The following is a 25906-nucleotide window of genomic DNA, read 5'->3' on the forward strand; positions in this document are numbered from 1 at the left end:
ATCTTAGCCAGATAGAAGGTTTTAGAGGGGAAGAGTCTATGGCTCATTTTTCAAAATTTCCAGGTAAAAATTGGCAAGAGGGGGGAGGGGGGGGGCAAACCCATGGCAGTTCCCTCTATCTTTGTAGATTTTGTTCTTCCAAGAAAAATAAGAGTGTTAAGGTGTTAATTAGGGGAATTAGGGAAACAATGAGATGATGTCAAAGCTGACCAATATATCTGTATTATTTAAAGTAAGATTTTCAATTAAGTTTTTAAAATGGGTTTTTTACATTTTTTACATGAGTTTTTTTTACTTACACACCACTTGAACACGATCTCACAAAAACTCAAGTTAAAAAATTAAAAACCTACCTAAAAAAAGTCCCCTCCTAGCCTCCTGACATTACAAAAAAAACTCAAACATTTCAGTCCCCCCCCCCCATATATACGGTTTACCTAAAATCCACAAACCCAATCTCTCCTAAGACCTATAGTAGATGCCACTAATGCCCCTTGCTACAAATTGTCAAAGCAGCTAGCTAACTCTCTGACCCCTCACTGGTCCTACCACATCTTATGTAAAAAAAACTCTATCCATTTTGCACCACATGGGTGGCATATGTGCTTTTGTGCAGTCTGACCTTCTCTGGCTTGGTTCTTGTCATATTGTGTATCATTCATATGCTCTTTACTGCTCCCCTACTTATAATCAGTTTGATCTCTTTGACTTCTTAAGCCTTGATTTCCTCCAGTCCAATTACCCAGACAGTAAGATCATCTTCCCTGATGACTGACTTTGGTGTCCACAACTCTGGCTGTCTCCCTTTCTCAAATTCTACTGACCAGGCTGGAAGAGAAGCCATCATATGTGCTGTAAGCAGAGAACCTAAAGCAAATTGTTCATTCACAAACCATAATACCAGCCAATCCTTCCCACTAACCTAATATGAAATATTTTTGTAACAGTTCTCTTTCCAGGTACAATTTTGAGGTCACCTCCCCTAAATCAAATCATATCATATAAGTCTAATCTCTAGTGAAACACTTTTCCCTGAATCATTCTTAAATTCATGTGATTTGTCATTAAAACAGTGCTGAGTGGGAAGAATCCAGGACTTCTTCTTTTCATGGTTAGCTTACTATTTCCATTCTTCAGGTTCAGATCATTGCTCTGAATGAGTTACGTTAATTATCTATGTTGAAATGAGGACTTTCATTTTCCACTCCATTCATAATTTCCACCCAATATCTAAGTCATAATTTTCCAAGATGTGTCTGAAGGGGGGGGGGGGGGGAATCACTCACTGTGGGCATGAAACAAAAACTCCAGCTTCATTTTCAGCCAATTTCTTCTACTAATGGTAGCCACTCCTTTCTCTAGCAAAGGTTTAAAAGCATTGGGTACAATTTCTGAACATCCATGCACTGCCCCCCTCTCTCTCTCTCTCTCTCTCTCTCTCTCTCTCTAACCAAGACAACACTATTACAATTCCTAAAGACAAACTTGTCTTCCTGTAATCATTCTGCTCTTCAACCTCCTGCATAAATGGCCAGGGCATATCATCCCCAAATATACTAGGAACACAGTACACATCATGCTTTCTCTGGCATTTTAGCATTCTTTATCTACCAAAAAAAAAAAAAAAAAATCAGAAGAATATTGAACAGCTTGGATACCAAAAAGGCTTTTGGTCCAGATGGTATTCATCACCAAAACTATACTTAAGAGATGTACTCTTGATCCTTTATCATCTTTATACTCTCTCTCTCTCTCTTATAGAAGCCTCTAAAACTCAGTCGACATTGATGATATCCTTTGGTCAAAAATATGTGGGTTTGAATCCCAAGGATGCAAAAAAATGTTCCATAAGTTTTTCAACTGAAGATGGATGAGTTAGTCATTCTCATATGGAGGTTGCAAGGATTTTCCTCTTGGAAAATTGAATTTTTAATCTTGCAAAACCAGCCAGAAGAACACACACAGCCAATAGCCATAATACACAGTGCAGGCAGGAGTTCAATTGAGGAGAATTTGGGTTCTTCCTCCCATAAAGCAGACACACTGGTCTCATAATCTTAGTTGCTTTGGCTATATTCCACCCTCCTTTCATGTTAGGCACTGTGTCCTGTCGCAGCCAAGAAACTTGGCATCTTAGAAATCTGATTACTTATGACAGGACAGTTAATCCTATTTGCTATGTCTATAAATTGAATGTGTTGTTCTGGTAGTTTTGTTTGTTTTGAATTTCCAGAAAGGAAAACCCTGCCACCTCCATGTCAGACTGGCTAATTCATCTTCATTTTAAAAGCCCTGATAAAGATTCTTCACATCCTAGATAAGATTTGAACCCAGGTCTTTCCAAACAAACATCATCATTGGTACTGACTGAACTATGGAGGCCCTGCTTTGCCCATATTTCACAAACAAAACAACACCTGTTGTTATTATTATTATTATTATTACATGACACCTCCAAGGAGTCCAAGGGCTCATCATAGGATTGTTATACTCAACTAGTTTCTGTTCCAAAGCATGGAACTAAGGTCATATTCAGTCCATACAAAAAAAAAAAAAAAAAAAAAAAAAAAGGAGGGGGAAGGAGTTAAGTGTCTGCTATCAAACTATTGATCTGCTGCTTTCACCTCAGTGCTCTCTGAAGTAAAGTGTTCATTATCATCATTACCTGGAGAACTGCCAGCTAATCAGTAATCACCAATATGATTCACAGGAGATCTTGCTAACATCATCCATATACTATGGAAAGGTTTGGAGAAACTTGCACTGTCATGTTTGGGATTTCCAAGGCATTTGATAGGGTCTGGTATAGAAAGCTTCTCAGCAAATTGCCTTTTTATGATCTGCCTATCATTCTTTATAATTGGATTTTGTTTTCTCTTGTTTGCTGCATGTATAGGCAAATAGTTTTCTCTGCTAATGTAGATTTATTCCTTAGATTTCTCTAAAGAAAACTGCATTAGTAGAGAAATAACCTAACATGTAGCACACCTCGCATCCATGACCTTTAACCCTGTCCATAGTTTTGTTAGTGACAGCACTCTTCATTTATCTTATTATGTGATAAACTTTTCATTGCTCAACCATTGCAAGCTTCAAGATGTTTTATAATCAGCTCTAAACATTGATCTCCATCCAAGTTTTCAATGGTGCAGTGATAACTTAGTCACCATCTCTGTTTCCAAAACATTTTTGTTTTTATCACAAAAAAAAAACCTTAGTTCTTCTTTCCTTACCATTGATAATACTCGGCTGAACAGTCAAGACCTGATCTCTTCATGGACTGACACTCACCTGCAGTTTTTTCTTGCACAAACATGTCACTTCTATAGTGGGCTTCAGCTTCGATCAAACATGCCCCTCCCTCCCCGACATTACTTTTCATCTTTTTAGTTGACGACGCAAATCCACCCATCCTTAGAATACTGATCTTTCATTTAGATATTTAGGTTGGTACACCAAATACTTATCTTATATGTATAAGACAAAAGATATTTTATATATCTTATTTTGTCTTATCTTTTTTATATATACCTTATTTTATTTAACAAATAATATATATTATTTGTTAAATAAAACAAGGCTAGGCTATTCAGAAAAATCAAAAGGTGAACAAAAAAATATATAAATAAAAAAGAGAGAGCATGTGCAGTCAGACAGCCAAGCCTACCATATGACAAAAGTACCAGTAATCTGGCAGAAGACCAAGTTATCCTACATCTTATGATAGCTATATTAAAACATTTAAATAAACCAAAGAGATTCTCATCACTACACACAGTGCAAGAGGAACCAAGGCTTGATAATGAATTACATGTAAACTACTATCCTCAGTTATTAGTTCAACTTAGTAAAATATGGGATATAAAAAATATACCAACAGTAGCAGTTATGCATTCTGTTTGATATTGTAAATTGTTGGAAGACTAGAAACTTTTAACAGATCATTCAACTTTTGAGTGATGTAAAATCACACACACATATATATATATATATATATATATATATATATATAATGTCTATTTAGTTTATGACTACAAACTCTATAAAACTAATAGACTAAAATAAAAAGTCACAATTTCTGCAAATGTAGTGGTCTTTAATTAGTAAAACATAACTCTCACTATCTTTTTTAATATACTTTATTTTTTTAATATAAATATGTTTGAAGGAATGTGAAAAGTTTTTTCCCATTACAGTACATATATACTGTAATGGGGAAAAATTAAATATACACAAAAGCAAACATTGCTCTTTATGCTGTCTGTGAGCATAGCAGATTCTTCAGTTTCTATATACTAATGCCAGAAGTATCAGGAACAAGAGGGAGGAGTTTGGGGAATTGGCTAGTGCAACCTCGCCAAAAAATTATATGCATTAGTGAGACTTGGTTACCAGCAGATGATGTAGTTACAGGGAGAGAATGTGAAGGGTTTAGTATTTTCAGAGAAGATAGGATGGGGAGGGGGGGGGGGGGTACTGCTGATGATAGCTGATGAATTGCAGCCAAAAAGAATAGGAGATAGGTGGGAGGGTGGCTGTTCATTTGAAGCAGTGGTGCAAGATCAAGGCCAGTAAGACAAAATATAAGTTGCTTGTTGCTATAGGCCAGGGGATTCCATGGATGATCTGAAAGACATGCATTGCCAAATTACTACAATGAGTACAGGTCGAGTGATTATTATGGAGGACTTCAACTGTGGAGATATAGACTGGAAAGAAGAAATATCACATGGTGGTAGGAAAGAAATGGAATTTATACACCTCCTGAGAGATAATTACTTGAGGCATACGGAAGACACTAGAAGTTTGTGAGAGTGGACCTGGTAGGATCAGAAGAGCTATCTAACCAAGGTGACCACATTGCCTCCAATTGGCAACAGTGACCATTCAGTCTTGACTTGGGAGATTGTAAGTGGAACTTACAATCTCCCAAAAAGGATTAAACTAAATTTATTATTGTAAGTGGAACTACAAGGCAGATGATTATGACAAGCTTAGGAGAAAGCTTAAATTTGGGCATTGGCATAAAACATTGCAAGGGAAGAATGTTAGTAGTGCATGGGAGGTAGTTAAGGGTCATCTAGAGGAAGCAATATTAAATTGTGAACATAAAGTAAGGAGGGATTAATCAGGTAGGAGTTAGATGGATGAGTAATGTCATTAAGTATGAGCTGCAGAAAGAGAAAATGCTGTGGAGGGTATATGAGATGAAAGATAACCAGCAAATTCACGAACATTACAAGGCTCAGTCAAGAAAAGTGACCGGCATGGCAAGTAAGGCAAAATCAGATTACGAGAAGAATCTGGCTGAGCAGGCCAAAGGAAATCCCAAAGAGTTCTTTCATTATGTAGGAAGTACGAGGAAGAATGACTATGGAAGATGAACCTTAATGAGTGATGATGTTCATGAAGTGACAGAAGCATATAAAATAGTAAAGTTACTAAGTGACCACTTTGCAAGGATATATCATCCTAGTGAGGTTACTGCTTTAACATATGTGACACACACTGATGTGGGAACAGAGGTGGATGAATTGGGGGGGTTTTTAGGATATTGCAGAATCTCAACATAAATACAGCTGTTGGATTAGATGAGATATCAGCTGGAGTTTTGCGAGAATATGCAAGGGAATTAAAGAGCCTAGTTAAAGGCAATTCCTTTGACTAGACTCTAAGTCTTTTTAATTTAATTTAATAAAAATATGTAGATAATTTTGTCATTAACCTGTTTTTCTCTTCTTTTTTTTTGCTTGGTCTTTATTACTTCAGACCACCTGCTTCTTCCTCTTTTAAGCCCTGCTAATCTCTTGCTGCTTCTGCAATTTTTCAATTTCATGCTTTGTTCCTGTGAAGGATAAGATTCAAGCATGGTTATTTATGTCCATTTCATTCTCCTCTGTTTTCACAGCTGCATGTTTGACATTAATTCCAACATTTTCCATCCTGTTGTCGATACTGTCCGCTCTGCTAATATTTGCTTCATTCTCACCACCTAATAGGCATTCATTTTTGAAACATTTAATCTCTCTCTCTCTCTCTCTCCAATTATTACTCTACTTAATTTTGCATCATCAGCAAACAACTGAATATTTCCTTTCTGGTCATTTCCTATATCACTGATGTAGGAAATAACCTGAAATTCGACTGAAAATTGAAATTTAGGAAAAAAAAAAACCTTTATTCAACTTCTAGGGATGGCCCCTTGTTCTGGTCCCTCTAGCAAATCAGCTGTTACTCTATTATAAAAAGTCAGTAAATTACTAAGGCATGACCAACTCTTCACAAAGCCATGTTGACTCACATACAGTATCAAATTTTTATTTACCCATTCTTAAATTCTCTTTTTGATGAATTTTTCTACTATATTTACACAACACCTGATATACTGATTGGTCTATAATTTTCTACTGCAGTCTTATAACCTCTCTCTTATGCAAGGGAATTATTTTGCCCTCTTTCTACTCCTTTGGAACTCTATCAGAACTTTAATTAAATTAAAGTTCTGGTAGAGTGGTAATTAACTTAAATTAAAGTCTCAGTTCTGGTAGAGTTCCAAAGGAGTGGAAAGAGGGCAAAATAATTCCCTTGCATCAGTGAGGTTATAAGACTGCAGTAGAAAATTATAGACCAATCAGGTATATCAGGTGTTGTGTAAACATAGTAGAAAAATTCATCAAAAAGAGAATTTAAGAATGGGTAGATAAAAATATGATACTGTGTGAGCGTCAACATAGCTTTGTGAATGGTTGGTCATACCTTAGTAATTTACTAACTTTTTGTAATAGAGTAAGAGCTGATTTGCCAGAGGGACCAGAACAAGGGGCCATCCCTAGAAGGTTGAATAAAGGTTTTTTTCCTAAATTTCAATTTTCAGTTGAATTTCAGGTTATTTCCTACATCAGTGATATAGGAAATAACCGGAAAGGAAATATTTAGTTGCTTGCTGATGATGCAAAATTAGGTAGAGTAATAATTTATCAAGGCAATGTGAAGAGCTTGCAGGATGATTTAAGTAGACTGTTTATGTGGGAAAAAGATAATGGGTGTTAGTTTTATGTGGAGAAATGTAAAGTTATGCATTTTGGGACAAATAGATGACAAGCCATGTATTACATTGATGGCACTGTACTCCAGAAAATAAATGAAGCTAGCAATTTAAGGGTGGTGGTAGACAGAGAGTTAAAGTTTAGTGGACATTGTTAAGGTTGCTAAGGTAGCCCATAAGATTACTTAGCTATTGAAGAGCACAAAGAAGTAGAGATTTGTTATTCTTCTTTATAAGGATTTGATATGGCCACATCATGGATTACTGTGCTCTGGTCTGGTCTCCTGGGTTTCTTGGGGATAAAGAAGTGGTGGAGAAGATTCTGAGGTGAGCAACCAAGATGGTGAATGGTCTATGGAATGTTCCCAATGAGCATAGATTGAGGGTGTATGGATTACAGAAGTTGGTTGATAGGAGGAAAAGAGGGAATATGATAGAAACATTTAAGTTGCTTAAAGAGTTTTATAGGATTGATGTAGGGGAAATGTTTCAGCACTTGGCTAGAGGGGCCAGAATAAGAGGTCATCCCTGGAAGTTGAATGAATGTGTGGTTAGTAGGGGTGTGAGGACTAGATTTTTTTTTTTTTTTTTGAAGAATTGTGAATGAGTGGAATGGGTTGCCAGAGTCAGTTATGAGAGCTTTGTCTGTTAATGGATTCAAGGAGAGATATGATAGATTGTGTGGATTGATTGGGTCTCCCACAGTGAGTCTTTGGACTCCATTGAGGTGCCTGTTCAATAATAATAACATCAATCTTGTTAGCAATATGAAATAAATACCACAGAAAACTGACTTTATATTGATTAAGCAGGTAATTTTAGTGCAGTTGTAATTATTGAGCTGCCACTGACGGTTAACAGGATTTTATGTGAGAAGAATTTATTTATTGATGTTATTATTTGATAAAAAGTATTGTTTACTAGTTTTCATGGTCATGCTTATTTCTATATTAGTTTTTTTTTTTTTTTCTTCCATAGTATGGTGAGGCACCAATCCATATTGTTGCCCAGGAAGGGCTGTTGTCTCTTGCTCAGTCTTTGTGTGCTTTTAACTGCAAAGTAAATGTGCCAAATAAGGTAAAAATCAAACTGTTTTTTATAAGACAAAAGTTTAGCATAATTTTTTTTTGTTAGTATTTATTTAATAATTTTACCATGTTGCCTCATACAATTTAAAGTAATTCAAATAACAATATTGTTCTAATAGATTTTTATGGTTTACTATTATTTCATCTCTTACCCTGCCTTACTAGCTTGTCATGGCCAAGTTACTCTTGATTAGTCTGTCACTAGTCAGTACGTTAATTTACTTAGGTCTTCTTCTAGGTCTTTAGTTTGCTGTTTTTGCACCAAACACTTGTTTTGCTACTTCCCTCTCCCATTCTGTTTAAAGTAACTAACCATATTATATTAGCTCTAATCATACATTCTTAAATGCTAACATTGCCAAATTCCTTCTTAAATGTATTAGCGTACTGGAAGTTGTATTCATAAAGTCAAATTTGGAATCACCGAACATGTAAAGAATTAAAAACCTTCTCCCATCTGTGTAAGAGAATGAAGCATGTGTTAGTAAATTAGACAGTATCGATGGTAGACTGGACAATGTTGATGTCAGAATAACTGTTGAAGATGCAGTGGTGGAAGTTCAGGATAATGAAGTGGATCTCAATAAGGAAATAGTACACTTGCATGTTATTGCATATTATACATGGCTGGCAATACCAATCAGGAGAAAGAGAGAGTAGCCATAGTGTTTAACACTAAATATGAGAATAATCTTCTTGAATGGCAGGCAATACCAAGTAGAGTGATGTTGTCAAATATCAGAATGATGAACTGGATAATGAGACTTATTTGTGCTTATGGTCCACAAAAGATTCTAACAAGGAAGAAATGGAGGAATTTTTTAAGGCATTAGAGCAGGCAACTGGCTCAACAAAAAAGGAAAAAAGTTGGTCCTTGTTGGAGATCTAAACAGCAGAGTTGGAAATGATTACCAGACATATAGGTATGTTTGGGGAAAATTTGGAGAAAATTGCAAAGCTAATAATAATGGTAGATGCCCGTTGGATTTCTGTTCAGGACATGGATTAGTTATTACTAACACCATGTTTCAACATAAAAATGTGTATATATTTGCATGGAGAAGAAGATGCAAGAAATAAGAAAAGTCTCTTTGGTTATAAAAAGTATTGTTTACTAGTTTTCATGGTCATGCTTATTTCTATATTAGTTTTTTTTTTTTTATATTTTGTATTTTTGTATTTTTATATTATATTATACTTTGATAGCAATGTTTTCCAACTGGTTCAGGACAAGAGTATACAGAGGATTTGAAATAGGAAGTAATCACTATTAGTTTTGAGCAGGATAAAATTGAATTTCATATTGAAAAGAAGAGTGTGTAAGAAAGCTTTAAAATGAATCAAGGTTGAGAAGCTCTCAGACTTTGAACATCATTGAAGAAAAAATGAAAGAAAGAGTCAGGAAACAAGAACTAAACCTTGGAGATTAAGTGGCAAATCCTGAAGAAAACATTTACGGATTCAGCCAGAGAGGCATGTGATGAAGTTGTCTGTAAGGATAGAAAAATCAGAATTGTATGGAGGACTCAGGAAGTTAAAGAGGCAGTGAAGGAAAAGATGAAAACATATTGAAAGTTCTTGAAAGTAAGTCAGTCAGCTTGTGCTCCTAGAGAATACAGAGAACAATGTAAGAAAACAAAGCACTGTGTAAACCTAGGTGGCAAGATATTCCAGAGGCTATTGAAAAAGCTTAGAAATGGAATAAATGAAACAAGTAGTGTCAGCATGATGGTAGAAAACTCCCAACAGGAATGCAGTCAGGAATACATAACCATACTTGAAGTAGAAAGAGTCATCAAAAACCTGAAATGTGGAAAGGCAGCTAGAGTATATGAAATTCGATCAGAAATGCTCAAATATGAAGGTATAAAGGTTTTACAGTGGTTGCATTGCATAATTCAGAAGGCCTGGTCAGAGGGTAGAATTCCAGACTAATTAGAGCATAGCTATCATAGTACCCATCTATAAAAAGCAAATTAAAACTGAATGTGAGAATCACAGAGATATTTCCCTACTGAGGATTTTCCTGGTAAGATTTATGCAAGTATACTTGAGAAATGAATAAGAAAAATTGTGGATGGGAAGTTTGGTGAAGAATAAGCTGGATTCAGGACGTTGTCAGGGTTGTCAGATCAGAGGTTGTCAGAAACAGAGGTTGTCAGGATCAGATTTTCACTTTAAGACGAGTAGATGAGAAATCTTGGGAATATAACAAGGATCTGTATTTAAATTTTATAGATTTGGAAATGGTATATGACAAGGTGCCAAGAGGAAAGCTCTTTAAAACACTACAGGTATATGGCATAAATGGGACATTATATCAAGCAATGCATATTCTCTATTTAAGTCAGCAGACTTGATATGAAATTAGGTGTGCGACAAGTATGCACATTATCTGCACTATTATTCATTATCCATATGCATCACATTATGAAGGAAAGTGGTATTAAACCTGATATCAAAATTGGTTATGTTAATCTTAGCTCTTTACTTTATGCAGATGATGTTATACTTCTGAATAAATTCAGTACAAGTTGCAAGACTCCATAAGTTGAATGACTGTTGTAATAAATATAGTATGAAAATGACCTAAGAGTTAAGAAGTATTCTGTGAGGGAGGATGTGAAGGAGTTGTTAGACAAACAAAGCAAGAAGGTGAAGACTGCAAGTCTCCTGCCACACTACAATAGGGGTAAAATGAGGAGGAGGGCATCAACAAACAAAGTAATATGCATATTGTGCAGAAGGAATAATAAGGGGCTTGTGGACATGTGATCTGAGTTTGATGGATGGAAAGATTTGTATAATGCTGATGTACTCCACTTAAATTCTTTTATTGTTAGTCATCTAGAGAGCTTTGTTTACTGAGTGTGTGGAAGCACAGAGTCATGAAAACTTAAGCAGTTGGGATGGATGCAAGTGAGTGTGTATATGAAGGCACATGAAGCGAGTGAGTGTGAGAATGACCAACAAATGCAGAATCTAGTCTCTCAAACAACAGTCATGTAGGGGAGTCATTTCAGGATGTAAAGGTAGTTGGAAGTCTAAAGGGATACTACAGTTTCTGTTATACTAATGCCAGAAGTTTAAGCAACAAGAGGGAGTTTTTTTTTTTAAGACAAGACTTATAAACTCAAGGAGCTATGCAAACTCGTTCAGAGTAGGCTTTTACAAACATCCATGCCAGTGGTGAGACTTGAGCCCGTGACCTCCTGGTTGGAGAGTAGGTTTACTATCCACTCAGCTAACCAGGCCATTGATTGGTTAGTGTCACTTCTGCACACCTTGAGGGGTTCATATCAGGAAATTAACCCCTCAAGGAATTGCCGACGATGGCAATCCTCCTTGTATTCTAAATTCATTCTCATTATTGTCCAAACCACTTAAAGTGATAGTTCCAAAGCATTTTTTCAACACTTTCTGGCCCTCAAAACATCCATAAAGTCCTATTTCTGCCAACATTGTCCTCAAACTTTTCATTTTCATTGCTTGTATTCTACTTTTGTCTGTTTTTGTTAGTCTCTATGTCTATGTTACATAAAACAAAATAGGGAAAAGGAGAAAAGTAACTTCTGTTAATCCAAAACTTACACTTCAGTGGAGCTTCACTATCCCAAAGTAGACCAATCATGTTGTTAAAAAAAAGTTTGACCTCATGACTCCTCTGATATCTTGACCTAAACTTCCATCCCTAGAAATCAGTTTACCACTGTTAACTTATACATTTTCTCTGTGATTTAAAACCATTTTCTCACTTTTCTTGCTGTTAATATGTAACCCATAGTTCTTGTTGCAATGTTCCATATTTTGTCCTTTTCTGAATGTATCCAAATCGCCACATCATCTGTAAACACAGCTGTTTCTCCTGTCTGGTTATTAATCATATCTAGGACACTATTCATCATCATCATCATCAAAGTGTACAGCACTGGAGATAAGATGTGTCTTAATTGCAGTACGTTATTAAGGGTAATCCACTTCATATTGCTAAATTTAGTCTTAAGACAGCTGTTACACTTAACATGCATATTCTTGATTATAATTATTTCTTCTTTTCCTATGTCTAACTTTCCCAGACTTTTTTCCCATTGCACCCAATCAAAGATTTTTTTTTTTCCTTTCAAAATCAAGAAATGCCCTAAATAGGTTTTTGGTAAATTCTCAGTGTCTTTCCATCACGTTCCTTATAGCAAAAATTAAATTAACTATTGATCACTCTTTTCTAAAACAAAATTCCTTTACTCTTCTCTTCTCTTAGACCTTCCTCTGTTTTAATATCCCTTATTCTTGTTGGCATTATCCTTTTATAGATCTTGGCACAGTTACAAAATAATGTTATTTTTCTGTAATTACTACACTCCATTCTTGAACCTCCTTTTAACAGCAGTCTGTATAGTCCAGTCGTCAGATATTCTTCTTTCTTTACATCAGTCTAAAGATGGCACACTCCCATCTGCTCACCCAAGATGAAAAACATATTATTTATGTTGTAGATATTGAAAAATTTAGTCACAATCAGTGAATTAGGATTTTTTAAAAGTTTTTGGTTTAGTATATATATATATATATATATAATATTAGCAATAAATAATTTGTATATTTTACCATGCATATACCATGTCTGAATCTAGGTATCTTGGAAAATGCATTGAGGAGGTATGAATTTTATTGCTTAGTGTGAGGTAATCATCATCTTACTAAGTGAAGCCTGAAGTGTCAAAAAAAAAGTTGCAGTGTCTCATTTATTCCTTAGCCCATTCACAGTACACTATATATAATATGTGGCCTCAATCTTTGTGCGTGTGCATGCACTCACCTTTAAAATTATCCAAAAAAGAAAATGGCATGCCCATTTATATTTTCTTATATTCATGTTTGTGTGAAATCACTTGCAAACTGCAATTTTTATGTGATTAAAAATTGCTAAATGAAATTTCTAATAGTTATCTGAAAATAACATGCATACTAATATTATATTTTAAATATTGCTGTTTGGTCTTCCTTTATTTTCAAAACATGTTGCTATTTTGTTTTCCTTTCCAGATGGGGTTATATCCTCTTCATCTAGCAGCCAAGAATGGTCATATTGAAGTAGTCAGATGCCTTTGCCTTTCTGGTTCTAATTCTGAGCAGAAAAACAGGGTATGTCTTTAATTTTTAAAAAAATTGAGGTTATGTATTTTCTTTCTTAACCAACTTTGTGTGATCATCTTTAGTAAATAATAATAATAATAATAATAATTTTTATGAGTTGCATGATGGGAGCATATGATTTGTGTTGTTTTAAGCACACTAATAACCCTACTAACCATGTCAGTCAGTATGGTTAGTAGGGTCAGTCAGGTTAGCTGAGTGGTTAGTTCATCTGTTTTTCCCCCTCCAACCTTTCTTCTTTTCTTTTCTTCTCAAAATTCTTTGCCTTACTTCTCCTGTCTTTTTTGATATCAGACCAGATCACTGGGATCCAGTGCCTCACTGCAGTGTTTGCTGTATGATGCAACTTGTGGACGTTCAGAAATGGTGGTGGTGGTGGGGGGGATCTTTAGCTTCTACTTTGGTAAGTTGGGCAGTCCTGAATGGGTTTGCCAGGATCAGTTGGCTAGTGGGCTTGCCTGCAAGAGTCAATGGTGTTGTGTAAGTCTTCTTCCCCACGGACCAAGGACAGGGCCCAAGACTTGCCTTGGTGCCAGTATAATGTCTGGAGTAGCCTTAGCATTCCACTCCTAAGCACAGTCATTGATTGCCATAGAGTTGGCATCCATAATGGATTTGTGGGGAGCTCTGGTGTTGAACTAAAACTCCTGAGAATGAGCACTTTCATCTTCTTATTTATCAGAGACCTTAACAAGTCCCTACCATGTCAAGAAACCATTACAATATCAAATTAAAACAAAATTAAAAAAAAAAAATTATTAGCAACAACTATAATAACAATAATGCCAATGTTTTAATACTGCACTCAACTGGTGAATGGGTACTTGGAAAAATGTTGCCCTTCTTCATCAAGAAGAGTGTGAAATAATCGCAAACTCAATTACAGCATTTCCTTTCTGCATCTTTTGGTGAATACCAATCATTCTTATCCCCACAAAAACATTGAAGTACTCTTGAGGAGTAATCGGAATTGGATCTCCTCGTCATTCCTGATGAAGAGATCTGCTCTTAAATGAAAAATCATGAGGAGAATACTTATATGTAGGGATGGCCACCTGGTTCCCTCCAGTAACATCAAGAAAATTCTTGATTTCCTGAACAGCCAATTTCTTTTCATACTCAGACTTAACTTTCTGTATAATACTCCTAACTTTCTTGGGCTGTGCTTTATATATTTCATAAGATTGTCATAATACTCTTTCCATGCCATCCTCTTTTTGTAGATCTTTTGCTTAATAAGGTTGCACATCCATTTCACTCCTACCCTATTTGTTCTTTGAACTCTAGGGATGCATTCAGATACTGCATTATTTAAGCTTCTTCTCAAAGCTTTCCATACATTGCTGATATCCTTCCCATAATACCAGGGAACCAAACATAGTTTGTCATACTTTGACATTTTGTATTTTAGCATGTAACCTCTCCTAACTTCACATGCTGGCCGAGAAATTTGTCTCACAACACCTCTGTTACATCTTCATCTTAATCAGGAGTTTTTCTTGCAATCCTAATCATTGTTTGGATAATTTAAGTCACCCATAATGAGTACTCATTAGTACCCATCAGGGTAATTTAGCAATGTATATCCTCATAACTGAACTGCCAGGTCTCTCATTGGGCATTATTGCTTTTACTAGTTTTTACCTTAACTGGACCCAAACCATCTGATATCACCCCCTGCTCTATCTCTTCTGTCCTTTCATTACACTTGATTCCAGTTATTACATTTGACTCTGAGAGCCAGATTTCACTCATGTCAGTAATCTTAGATCACGCCATATTCACCAAAGCAACAAACTCAACTCTTTTTTGTCTGATGCTCTTAACATTTGTGCATAGACAGAACAAGTTACATCTTGGCTTTATTGTGTACTTACATCTGCAGTCTGCTTGACCCTGTTGGGCAACTTCCTCTTTTCCATCCCCAGATGCACTTATACAAAAAGTCTGAACCCAGGGCATATAGGTCCACCCCTTTACCAGATTCATAAACATACTCATTAACATTCGCATCATTATCATGGTTGCATCCCTGAGCCTGACACACAAATTTGTTCAGTATCTATATGAATGCTGAATGATTGAGGAAGTATTCACAATTTGGGATTTTGCCAACCAAATTTTATTCTTATACTTCATGCCAGCTGGAACATTGAATGGTTAAATGGGATCTCTGCTGTTTTCATCAGAAAGCCAGGGCAAATAGTGAAAAGTCAATACCTCAGAGGTCTTAGATGATGGAGAGGAATTTTGTGAATAGACAAGGGTAGCTGATTTTTTTATATGGCTTGAAGGAGGTCTGTATGTCATACCTTTTTTTTTTAAAAAACACTTGAAATTTTTTCTATGGTAACCCAGCTGTATGCCACTGTATTATTGGGGGGGGGGGGGTACAGAAAGTTCTCTTGATTTAGTGAAGGGGAAAGCCATTAGCTAAAAAAGCAGCCCTGGATGGCATTGATTTCTGTGGATTTCATTTGTGGATTCGCTGAGTAAGATCAACATTTTTCAATCATATTCAGAGCACTCATTTTTGGCATTGCTTTTTAAGTGTGGGGTTCTGCATATGATAGATTCCTTTTCAGAGGCTGTGCCAATTTTGAAATGTTGGCTACATCTAACCAGATATTATTGGCAGTATAGAAGGGGAGGTTGTACACACTCCATTCTATATTTACCATGATCAAGCTGTCAATGCCCTCAGCATAATGTTGCTTTAGCTCCAGAGCAAGTACCCAGTCTTCAAATCATGGTAATATTAGAATCAAACATCTACTGATGGATATCCAATTCTTTATACCTCCTCCATAATATCCTCTTTCTCAGAAGTTCCCACATAATCCCAGGCACTACTGATTTCTCTCCCTTTCAAGTGATTGAACTAATGCATATCACTAATCTGTTTCTTTAATTTATTGTAATCCCTTGCTTTGCCATTCTTCACATATCTCTTGTTTCATGAAGCTTGTATTCTAATATTCTAGTATTCTAAACTAAGGTGGATCTCAGATTAGTCACAAAATTACTAATTGTACAGGAAAGAAATGGCATCTAGAATAGAGGAGGATATGCCCATTTTTAATGGAGGCCTGAGGAAGGTAAATATCTAATATGTGAAAAGGCTAGAGATAATTATCACTCCAATAAGAGAAATTAATAGTGTCTGAGGTCAAGGCATTATCATAGGCAATAAGTTTTTTTGTTGTTTTTTTTCATTCAAGAAAGAAGAAATTACTATGTTTTAATTGTATTGAAGTTGACTAGATTTGCTTACTGCCATTAAAGAATAGCAAGATGATCAGAATTTGTGATGTTTACTGTATATGACTTGGAAGTGTCAAGGAATAAAAAACTCCTTGAGATCTGGAAATGTGGAAAAATTTTAAAGACTTTCAAATCTATATTATTATGTCAAAACCCATTTTAAATCTCTTTTATTAAAGAGAGAGAAATGGCACAGAGATTTTTCCCAAAAATTTGGTGTCTTGTATAATGAAACCTGTGGAGCCTCCATAATTACAAAATCATATGTCTATCACAGTGAAAATTATTTACGGTACAAATATTTAATCTTGAAGATATCATCAGTGTAAGTGGAGAGCAACAGTAATGAAATTTATATAAAGGATACAGTAGTGTGTGCTTTACATCAGAATCCCTCTATATATGTTTTTATCCTAACTCAGTCCTGTGTTAGGATAAAAACACTGTGGGGATTAACTCTTAATTAGTCGCACCTTTTTTGTTACACAAGTAGTCCCATGGGGCCTGTTTGATCCCAAAATTAAAGTTATATTTCTTTAATATCTCATGAAATGTTTTTATTTATTATAAGGTTGATCATGGTGAGTAAAATGAAATAAATCATTAATATTATTTTATTTTTATATGAATTATTAACATTTTTATTCAGTCTTAATTTTCCATACAGTTGTTTCATCTTACAGTAGACTGCTCATTGCAACAAAATCTAAGACATTTTTCATGCTTTGACCTTATATTACGATCCTTCGATCTTGGACATATTACAAAGCAGTCCTGGGAATATCCAGAAGTTCTTGGTTCTGGTTGTGGAGTTTCTGGAAAAATACTTGTAAGTAGTTACATGAGGTCAGAATTTAAGCAATAACTCCTTACTTCACAACTGATTCCACCAATGGCTGGCATGCAACTGATTCAGCATGGGGGCCACAAGAAACTCAGCTACTCGAAATCGCAACAAAAATTCATTATTGGTTTTGTCAGAAATCGAACTTGAATAACAGCTGGGGATCAAATTAATCCCATGCTTAAAGGTTAAAAAACTATTTCATGCATTTGAGAATAACAATTTCCCAAACTTTAGGGGCAGAAGGGCAGTCATTATTATTAAAATTCAGTTGATGAAGTAGGACCTCAACACTTTCCTTGAATAAATGTTCATATTTATGTGTTGATCTAGGTAAAAGTTTGGTATTATCCCATTGGATCCTGTAACTAGTTTTGTCAGTTCTGTGTTGTGCCCAGGCAAGCATTCATGAGGTTTGATAAGCCAAATATAGTCTTAATGTTCAGAAATACGCATTTTGACTGATTTTCCTGTTGTATTGAAGTTGTTCATAATAAGACTAGTTGCACAAATTTGGAAATGGTAAGGTAGCATCATTGGTGAAAATTTTTCCTTTGGAGAAGGAAAGAGATTGCAAATTTGGTTATGGGCCGGAAGATAGCAATGAGTTTGTATTTCCTCATAATTCTATGCATTCGGAAATGCCCTTAATATAAAGTATAGGAGTTCTGTGAACTTTTTCCCTTGGGTGCTGTATAGGGACTATTAATTATTTTCTGTGTTGTAGCTATCTATCTTGGGTTCAGCTATCTGTTTGATAGTTTCCAGTTCTTGTTGGAGATATTCCTGTGGAGGAATAAATTTTGTATGCTCTAGACACTAAGGATTTTACAATAGCAATGCTTCTACTTACCACACTTTTGAGATGGATGGTGAGCAGGTGCATTTTAAATATAGCAACCTGTAAAGGTTGGTTTACCATAGACAGAAGTCAAACACGTGATCCATCTGGTTCCCATTTATTGGGCATGTCCAAAAAGGAAATGCCTCTTGATGATTCTTTCTCCAGGATAAATTTAATTTTAGGATGTAAATTATTCTTTTTTTTTTTTTTTTTTTTTTTTTGTAGAAATGAACAGATTTCTGAGCCTTTATGATTCCAGTTATTTTTAGCCCAATTGTGTTTTTAACCTAACTGACATGACTGCATATATAGAGGGATTCTAATGTAGCACATGCACTATACTGTTTCTTTTGTTCAAATTTCATCACTATTGTTCTTCACTTACAGTGATGATGCTTTATGATATGCAAGATGAAATATTTGTACAATAAGTAATTTTTACTGTGGTAGACATGTGATTTATGTCAGAATAGGAGAATGTCCAAAAAATGTATGAATAAAATGATACCTTGTATTCACTTGGTTTAGATCAGCAGTTGACAACCTTTTCTGGAGTGAAGAGCCATGTTTAAAATTATATCTGTTAAAAAAAAAATTTAGGGAGCTGCACGCAGTGATGAGCAACCAATGGTCCGCAGACTGCATGTAGCCCTCTCAGGTTTTTTGTGCAGTCCATGGTGTTCGTTTTGTACAGCAGAATTAGTATATTTTAATTAAAAATCTATTTTACGAATGTTGATTTTTACATGTGGATTTATTTGTGCAGGTTAAAAAATTTAAATATACCTAAATAATGGAAAATAAATTAATACTTTCTTATCAAAGAAAAAGAAAATATTCTTTATGTGGATCCAACCAAGTATTTTATTTATTATTTAATTGCTCATCACTGCTTTAAATTTAGAAACTACATTGAAAAATATTATTATTATTATTCGTGACACCTCCAAGGAGTCCGAAGACTCATCGCGGGAGGAAACCCACTGTACAACTCCCTGTCTCCACTACTATACCGAACTTCTACTCCCAAGCATCTACACCACTTCTTGGGATAGTTTCTCAATATGTGGCGAATACGCTGTAATTTTCATTTTCAAACATGATGAAAGACTCGCGTTGTTTAGTTGGTTTCTCAACTTACTTTTAATAAAATTCATATTAGAAAATATTTGCTAACAGAAATATGTCAATCCGAAAATCAATAGAAATCCAAATGCATATGTTTTTAACTGAATGTAAGTGTCCGGTAAACAATTCCACATATCAAATACAATCTGATCTTGCTTTTTAAGTTCTTCTATTTCAGACCATTTGTGTTGTATTGGAAGGGTAGATTTTTGTCTTTCCAACTCCTCCAGGTCATCTGCAAGATTTCTAAATTTTGAATTCCACAAATCCTTGGTTTTCAGGTCCTCTAACTCAAGTTGAAATGCAGCCTCATCAATTCCAGCAAAAGGTGAAAAATTTAATTTGGCAGGATTAATTTCAAGTGGTCGCAATAAAAATAAAGAAAGAATAAGGCAACTATCCCTGTAGTTGCCTTGTTCTTTCTAAACTCCTCAAATCTCCCATTAAATTCAGATCGCATATTTACCACAATTTCTTTGAAAATGGTTAAATTTATGGAATTATTATCAGCTTGTTCTTGTTAATATTTCTTCAATGTAGGAAAATGTAATAATGTGCCTTTCTATAAGTCTGTTGCAAACAAATATAATTTTTGTTCAAACGAAATCACTTCTTCTAAAAGCAAAACTTCTGTATTTCCCTTTCCTAGTTTCTTATTTAATTTGTTTAAATAGGAAGTGATATCCACCATAAAGTGGAATTTTTGTAACCAATGAGTATCTTCTAGCTGTGCATATTCAAGGTCTTTTTGTCTTAGAAACAACTTAACCTCTCCAAAGCAGGTGGCAAATGGCATGAACTCCGCACCTCTGGAAAACCATCTTATTCTTTATGCAAAAGAAGATCAGAATATTCGCAATTGATTTCTTTAAGAAGTTCACAAAATTGCCGATGATGTAGCGATCTTGCCATATTTTGTTAACAATTTCTACAACCAAATCCATCACTACTGTTATCTCTTTTGGAAAAATTTGTGCACAAGATATCTCTTGATGGATTATGCAGGAAAGAAAAACACGGCATGCAAAATTTTCGGTGCCCCATCGGTCGCAATAGATATTATTTTGTTAATATTAATATCCTTACTTTTCAAGCAAGTGGTAACAGCAGATTCAATGTCTTCTCCATGAGTTTGTTCCTGTAAATGGTGGCAGTACATCGAATAATTCTTCCTGAGGTCCTTGAGAGTTTACATATCTACAAATAAGTACAATCTGTGCAATGTTATCCACATCGCATGATTTGTCACAGACAATGGAGAATCCTGGTGTTGAATTTAGATCTATAACCTACTGATTTGTTATATCTTCTGTCATTTGTATAGTTCTGTCCCTTACAATCTTAGCAGATAATGGCATTTCTTTTATTTTGTAATTATTTCTGCTTTGTTTTTAAAATTGCAGAAGAGAAATTCTGACATTTTAATAAAACATTCTTTCACATATTCCCGGTCCGTAAAAGGTTTTCCTCGTTTAACAACTTCTTGAGCAGCCACAAAACTAACAATAGTTGTATTTCTTAATGCTTTTATCCATTTGGAAAATGAACATTTAGTTAGGTTTACTTTGTGTTGCAGCTCTTCTACTGCATTTTTTCTTTCATCTCCCTGTGGATATGCTTTGTCAAATGTATCGTATTTATTTAAAAAATCTTTGTATATTTGCTTTTTTATTGTTTGAAAGCTTTTTATGGCATATTAAACACATTGGAAATCCTGCTGTATTTGCTACAAATGCATAGGTTTCGGTCCATTCGCTTTTAAACTCCCGATTTTCTTGTTCTATCTTTCTCTTCTTTGCTGACATTTTAAATACTATAAAAATATTTTTATTTTGTTAATATTTAATTTAATGTTATAATATTCACGTTACCTAACACAATCAGTAAATGAAAGCACTCTACATCCACTACAAAACCTTTACTTATTTTAACAAAGTGAGCAGATTTACATACCACACCTGCACTATATGCAAAGACAATGGGTGTGTTCAGACAGGCAAGCGCTACTGTAGCACTGCATGCCTAGCATGACATATTTGGTTTAATAAATTAAAACAACATAAAACATAACTTAAATGTAAAATGTCCTTAATTTATTGCAAATGCTATATTTAGGGTTTTTAGTTTCTAATTTAATAAATAACATTCATTTTGCATTATTCAAAAATAGATTGTTTAATAATGAAAAGAGCCACAATTATTCATTCAAAGAGCCGCAGGTTACTGACCACTGGTTTAGATCATCCAAAAAATCTTTCAAGATGTCCTGGCCTTCCATTTAATAACCTGGTTTAGATCATTCAATAAGTTAACTCTTTTACTGCTGCAAATATAGAAGCTGGTCCAACTCTCCTTGTTGACTTATTTTCTTTTATAAGTCCAATTAAAAAATTGCACATAACACTTCAGGCCATTTTCAAATCCAGGTTAACCAAAATTGTGATGCATTGTTTATGTTTTATTGAAACATTGCTCGGTAATTTTGTACAACATTGAACTGTATCACTTCCATCATATTTTCAAAATTAATCAATTACATTATATTTTTCAAAACAAGGAGTTGATACATAGGGCACCCAATTTTTATCACACATATATCTCCCTCTCCTTCTCTGCAATGTGTATTTGGACACACATTGCAATGCCTAGTGATGGTTTTTGGAGAAAAAAGAATCAGAGTTGGGAAGTGTCTTTCTTTTAAAATTTTAGTGGTTGTTCTTCATATATGGAAGACATGGGTCCAGTTTATGTTAAGCCAGAAATTATGGTAATGGATAGAGGTTTAACAGTTTACTACCAGCTACTTTACTATAAGCTTGTATCTCTTTATATACTTTTGAAAGTGATCTTACCACTGACGCTGAAACATTAAGCATGTTTAATTTTGCTGAGAAATTTTTATTCTCCAGATAGTAGTTTAATTTGTAAATCTTTGTGCAGTGAATGCTGTACGCAGGCTAACTTTTTGTGAGAGGACTATAAATCCCACAATGAGATCTTCAAATAAATTTCCCATACCACTTAACTTTTTTAGTAGCTATTAAAACCTGAAACTACCAAAATTTTATAGCTGAATCTGAAATATTAAATTCGTAGGCTAAATTTGGATTGTATCACCCAACACTTAGAAAATTTTTCTACATTAGCTTGAATGTTCCATCAGGGTGAGTTTGTCATTATGAGCTATTTATTTGTGCTAAAAAAGTGAATGAAAGATGTACAAAGTTGTAAAGCCTGGTAGGAAAAACTGAAATTCTCATGAATGCAAAAGCTAAACAGTTATCAAGTATTTGCAGTATGGATGGTAACAGCGAACAATGTTTTTTATTTAAACTTATAATCTGAATCCTTTGCTATATATGCTAAGTAAGAGACGTGATACCATAACATAATTTGCAAATTATAAATGACGTTGCTGCTCTGTTGTGAAAGAGAGGGTTACACAAGTTTAATACCAAAATGTATTAAACATTTTGGTATTAAATATATTTTGGAATCAAAATTATGTACTTTTTTTTGCAGGGTGGCGGGGGGAGGAGGAGTTGAAACTACCATAAACTTCACATTTCTTTATTATTACATTACATTTTTGTCACACCTCCTTCTCTCTTTGAAAAAATGGGATATATTTAATTATATATTTATATATTATTATTAGGAAGGTATAACACCTGAAATAACAGCTCTTGCCCAAGGATTTAGCGATATTGGAGACCTCTTGAATAGGCTTAAGAATGTAAGTTATTTAGTATCGTAAAAGTCTTATAATTTTTTTATAATATTCTTTAATTATATTAACTCTTTTTTTATGTCACTTCTATCCATGAAAGATGGCAATCTTATAGTGAATTCATACTGTGAGTGGATCAAAGTTTTCTTTTTATTATTACAGCTAATTTTTAATTACTAAAGCTAAAAAAATAAATTAGTATTTTTTTAGCTTTAGTTTTTGTGTGTAATCTTCCAGAATAGGAAATGATTGTTAGACATACAAAAATATTTTGGAAAAATTTGGAGAAAAGAGCAAAGCTAATAATAATGGCAAATACCTGTTGGATTTCTGATCAGGACATGGACTGGTTATTATTAACACAATGTTCCAACATAAAAATGTGCACAAATTCACATAGAGAGAAGAAGCAAGGAATAAGAAAAGTCTCATTGACTATGTTATTGTTGATAGTGATGTTTTCTTCCTCGTGCAGGACAATAGAGTGTACAGAGGATTTGAAATTGGAAGTGATCACCATTTAGTCTTGAGCAGAATAAAATTGAATTTCATATTGAAAAGTAGAACATCTAATAAAGTTTTAAAGCGAATAAAAGTTGAGCAACTCTCAAATGTGAACTGTAGACTAAAATACACAAAGATTATTCAAGAAAAAATAAAAGAGTTTGAGAATAGCAACCAAACCTTGGAGATTCAGTGGCAAGCTCTGAAGAAAACATTGATTGACTCAACCAGAGAGGAATGTGGTGAGGTTTTCTGCAAGGATAGAAAAATCAGAACTCCATGGCGGATGCAGGAAGTTAAAGAGGCAGTGAAGGAAAAGAAGAAAGCATATCAAAAGTTTCTAGCAAATAAGTCAGCTTGTGCTTTTAGAGAATACAGAGACAAATGTAAGAAAGCTAAACACTGTGTAAAACTAGCTAAACAAAAGTCATGGAAAGACTTTGGTAAGAACATAGAAAATAAATATCAAAAAGGTGGCAAGATATTGTGGAGGTTGTTGAAGAAGTTCAGAAATGGAGGAATTAGAGATTAAAGATTAAAATTAGAGATTAAAGATTAAAATTAGAGATTAAAGATTAAAATTAGAGATTAAAGATTAAAATTAGAGATTAAATTACAGGTGACATGAAAACTGGAGAAAAAGATATCTTTGATGTATGGAGTAATTACTTCGAAAAATTGCTAAATGAAACAAGCAGTGAACAGCATAGTAGTAAAAAACACTGACTAGGCATGCAATCTGGAATACATATCCATACTTGAAGTAGAAAAAGCCATCAAAAGCCTGAAATGTGGAAAGACAGCTCGTGTAGATGATATTCAACCAGAAATGCTGGAGTATGGAGGAGTAAAAGTCTTACAGTGGCTGCACTGCATAGTTCAGAAGGCCTGGACAGAGAGACAAATTCCAGAAGGTTTTAGAAGTAAGATTATAAGATTTATGCAAATATACTTAAGAAATGATTGAGAAGGATTGTGGAAGGGAAACTTGGTAAAGAAAAAGCTGAATTCAGACCAAGCTGTCAGGATCAGATTTCCACTTTACATCAAATAGTTGAGAAATCATGGAAATATAACAAAGATCTGTATTTAAGTTTTGCAGATCTGGAAAAGGCACATGACAAGGTGCCAAGAGAGAAGCTATTCAAAACGCTACAGTTGTATGATGTTAATGGGGCATTATATTTATATCAAGCAATACTTAGTCTTTATTTGAGTTGTAAGTCAGCAGTTAGAATTGAAAAAAGTACAAGTTTTAAAAGAGGTAAACCGTGAGTAGACATAACTATACATAATAAATAACGGAAAAACTCACGTAGAAATATTATTTAATAGTATAATTTTCGCCTGTGTGTCACAGGCATCTTCAGTACAATTAGGCACAAAAATTAAACACTAACTGACATTTCCAAAAAGCGCCACCTAAGTAGCTGGTGTAAGATAACTAAAAAGGTCAATAACTTTCCTAAAAAAAAAAAAAAAAAAAAAAAAAAAAAAAAAAAAAAATTTAATACAATAAAAAGTTAGGAAAGATTAGCTGATTTGTAAAGTACTATCTCCCATAAAGGGGATAGACGTAAGGTCAGCAATAAAAAGACAAAGACAATGAAAATAGGCAGAATCATTGAAAATATCAACTGTGTTGTGAATGGAGAACCTGTGGAACAAGTAAAACATTTCAGCTATTTAGGCACGATTTTTACTGAAGATGGTAAATTAAATATAGAAATAGACAACAGAATCAGCAAAGCTGGTATGGTGGGAAGTCAATTGAATAAATTCATATGGAATAAGAGAGAAATTAGTCGCAACACTAAATTAGCTGTATACAAGACAGTGTTCAAACCAGTTTTAACTTATGGATCTGAGAGCTGGGTCAGAAGTAAAACACTTGACCAAAGACTAGAGACTTCAGATATGAGAGTCCTGAGAAAGATTATAGGCGTGAACAGGTGGCATCAATGGCAGTATCATATTAAAAACGAGGATATTAGGAAAGAACTTGACATTGTCAGCATCCAGGAATGCGTTAGCAGAGCTAATCTCAGGTGGTATGGTCACTTAAACAGAATGGGCGAGGAAAGATTAGCAAAACAAGTGTTCTCTGCCAGGTTGGCAGGAAAACGACCCAGAGGAAGACCAAGATATAGGTGGATTGATACGGTACAAAGTGCCTTAGACGATAGAAATATAAGATCTGATAATGTCGGAGTCTTGACAAGTAACAGACTGATTTGGAGGAAAATTGTAGATAGGAAGTTAGTAATGATGTAATTTTTTCGTGTAGTACTGTCATATCCTGTAC

At 34.5% G+C, this 25906-nt stretch overlaps 1 protein-coding gene across 1 annotated transcript in view; it reads left to right on the forward strand.

Moving 5' to 3' along the window:
* Positions 1-25906, forward strand: part of LOC150099731 (death-associated protein kinase 1-like) — a 504639-nt gene that overhangs the window by 364384 nt on the left and 114349 nt on the right. The window contains exons 17-19 of the mRNA XM_090403485.1: positions 8024-8122; positions 13177-13275; positions 23026-23103. Coding sequence (XP_090259611.1) covers positions 8024-8122; positions 13177-13275; positions 23026-23103 — 276 coding nt within the window. The remainder of the gene's footprint in view (positions 1-8023; positions 8123-13176; positions 13276-23025; positions 23104-25906) is intronic.

The sequence above is a fragment of the Typopeltis vanoorti genome, chromosome 14 (genome assembly GCF_054136105.1).
Source record: "Typopeltis vanoorti isolate ZY-2024b chromosome 14, IOZ_Tvanoo_1.0, whole genome shotgun sequence".
NCBI classification, from domain to species: domain Eukaryota; kingdom Metazoa; phylum Arthropoda; class Arachnida; order Uropygi; family Thelyphonidae; genus Typopeltis; species Typopeltis vanoorti.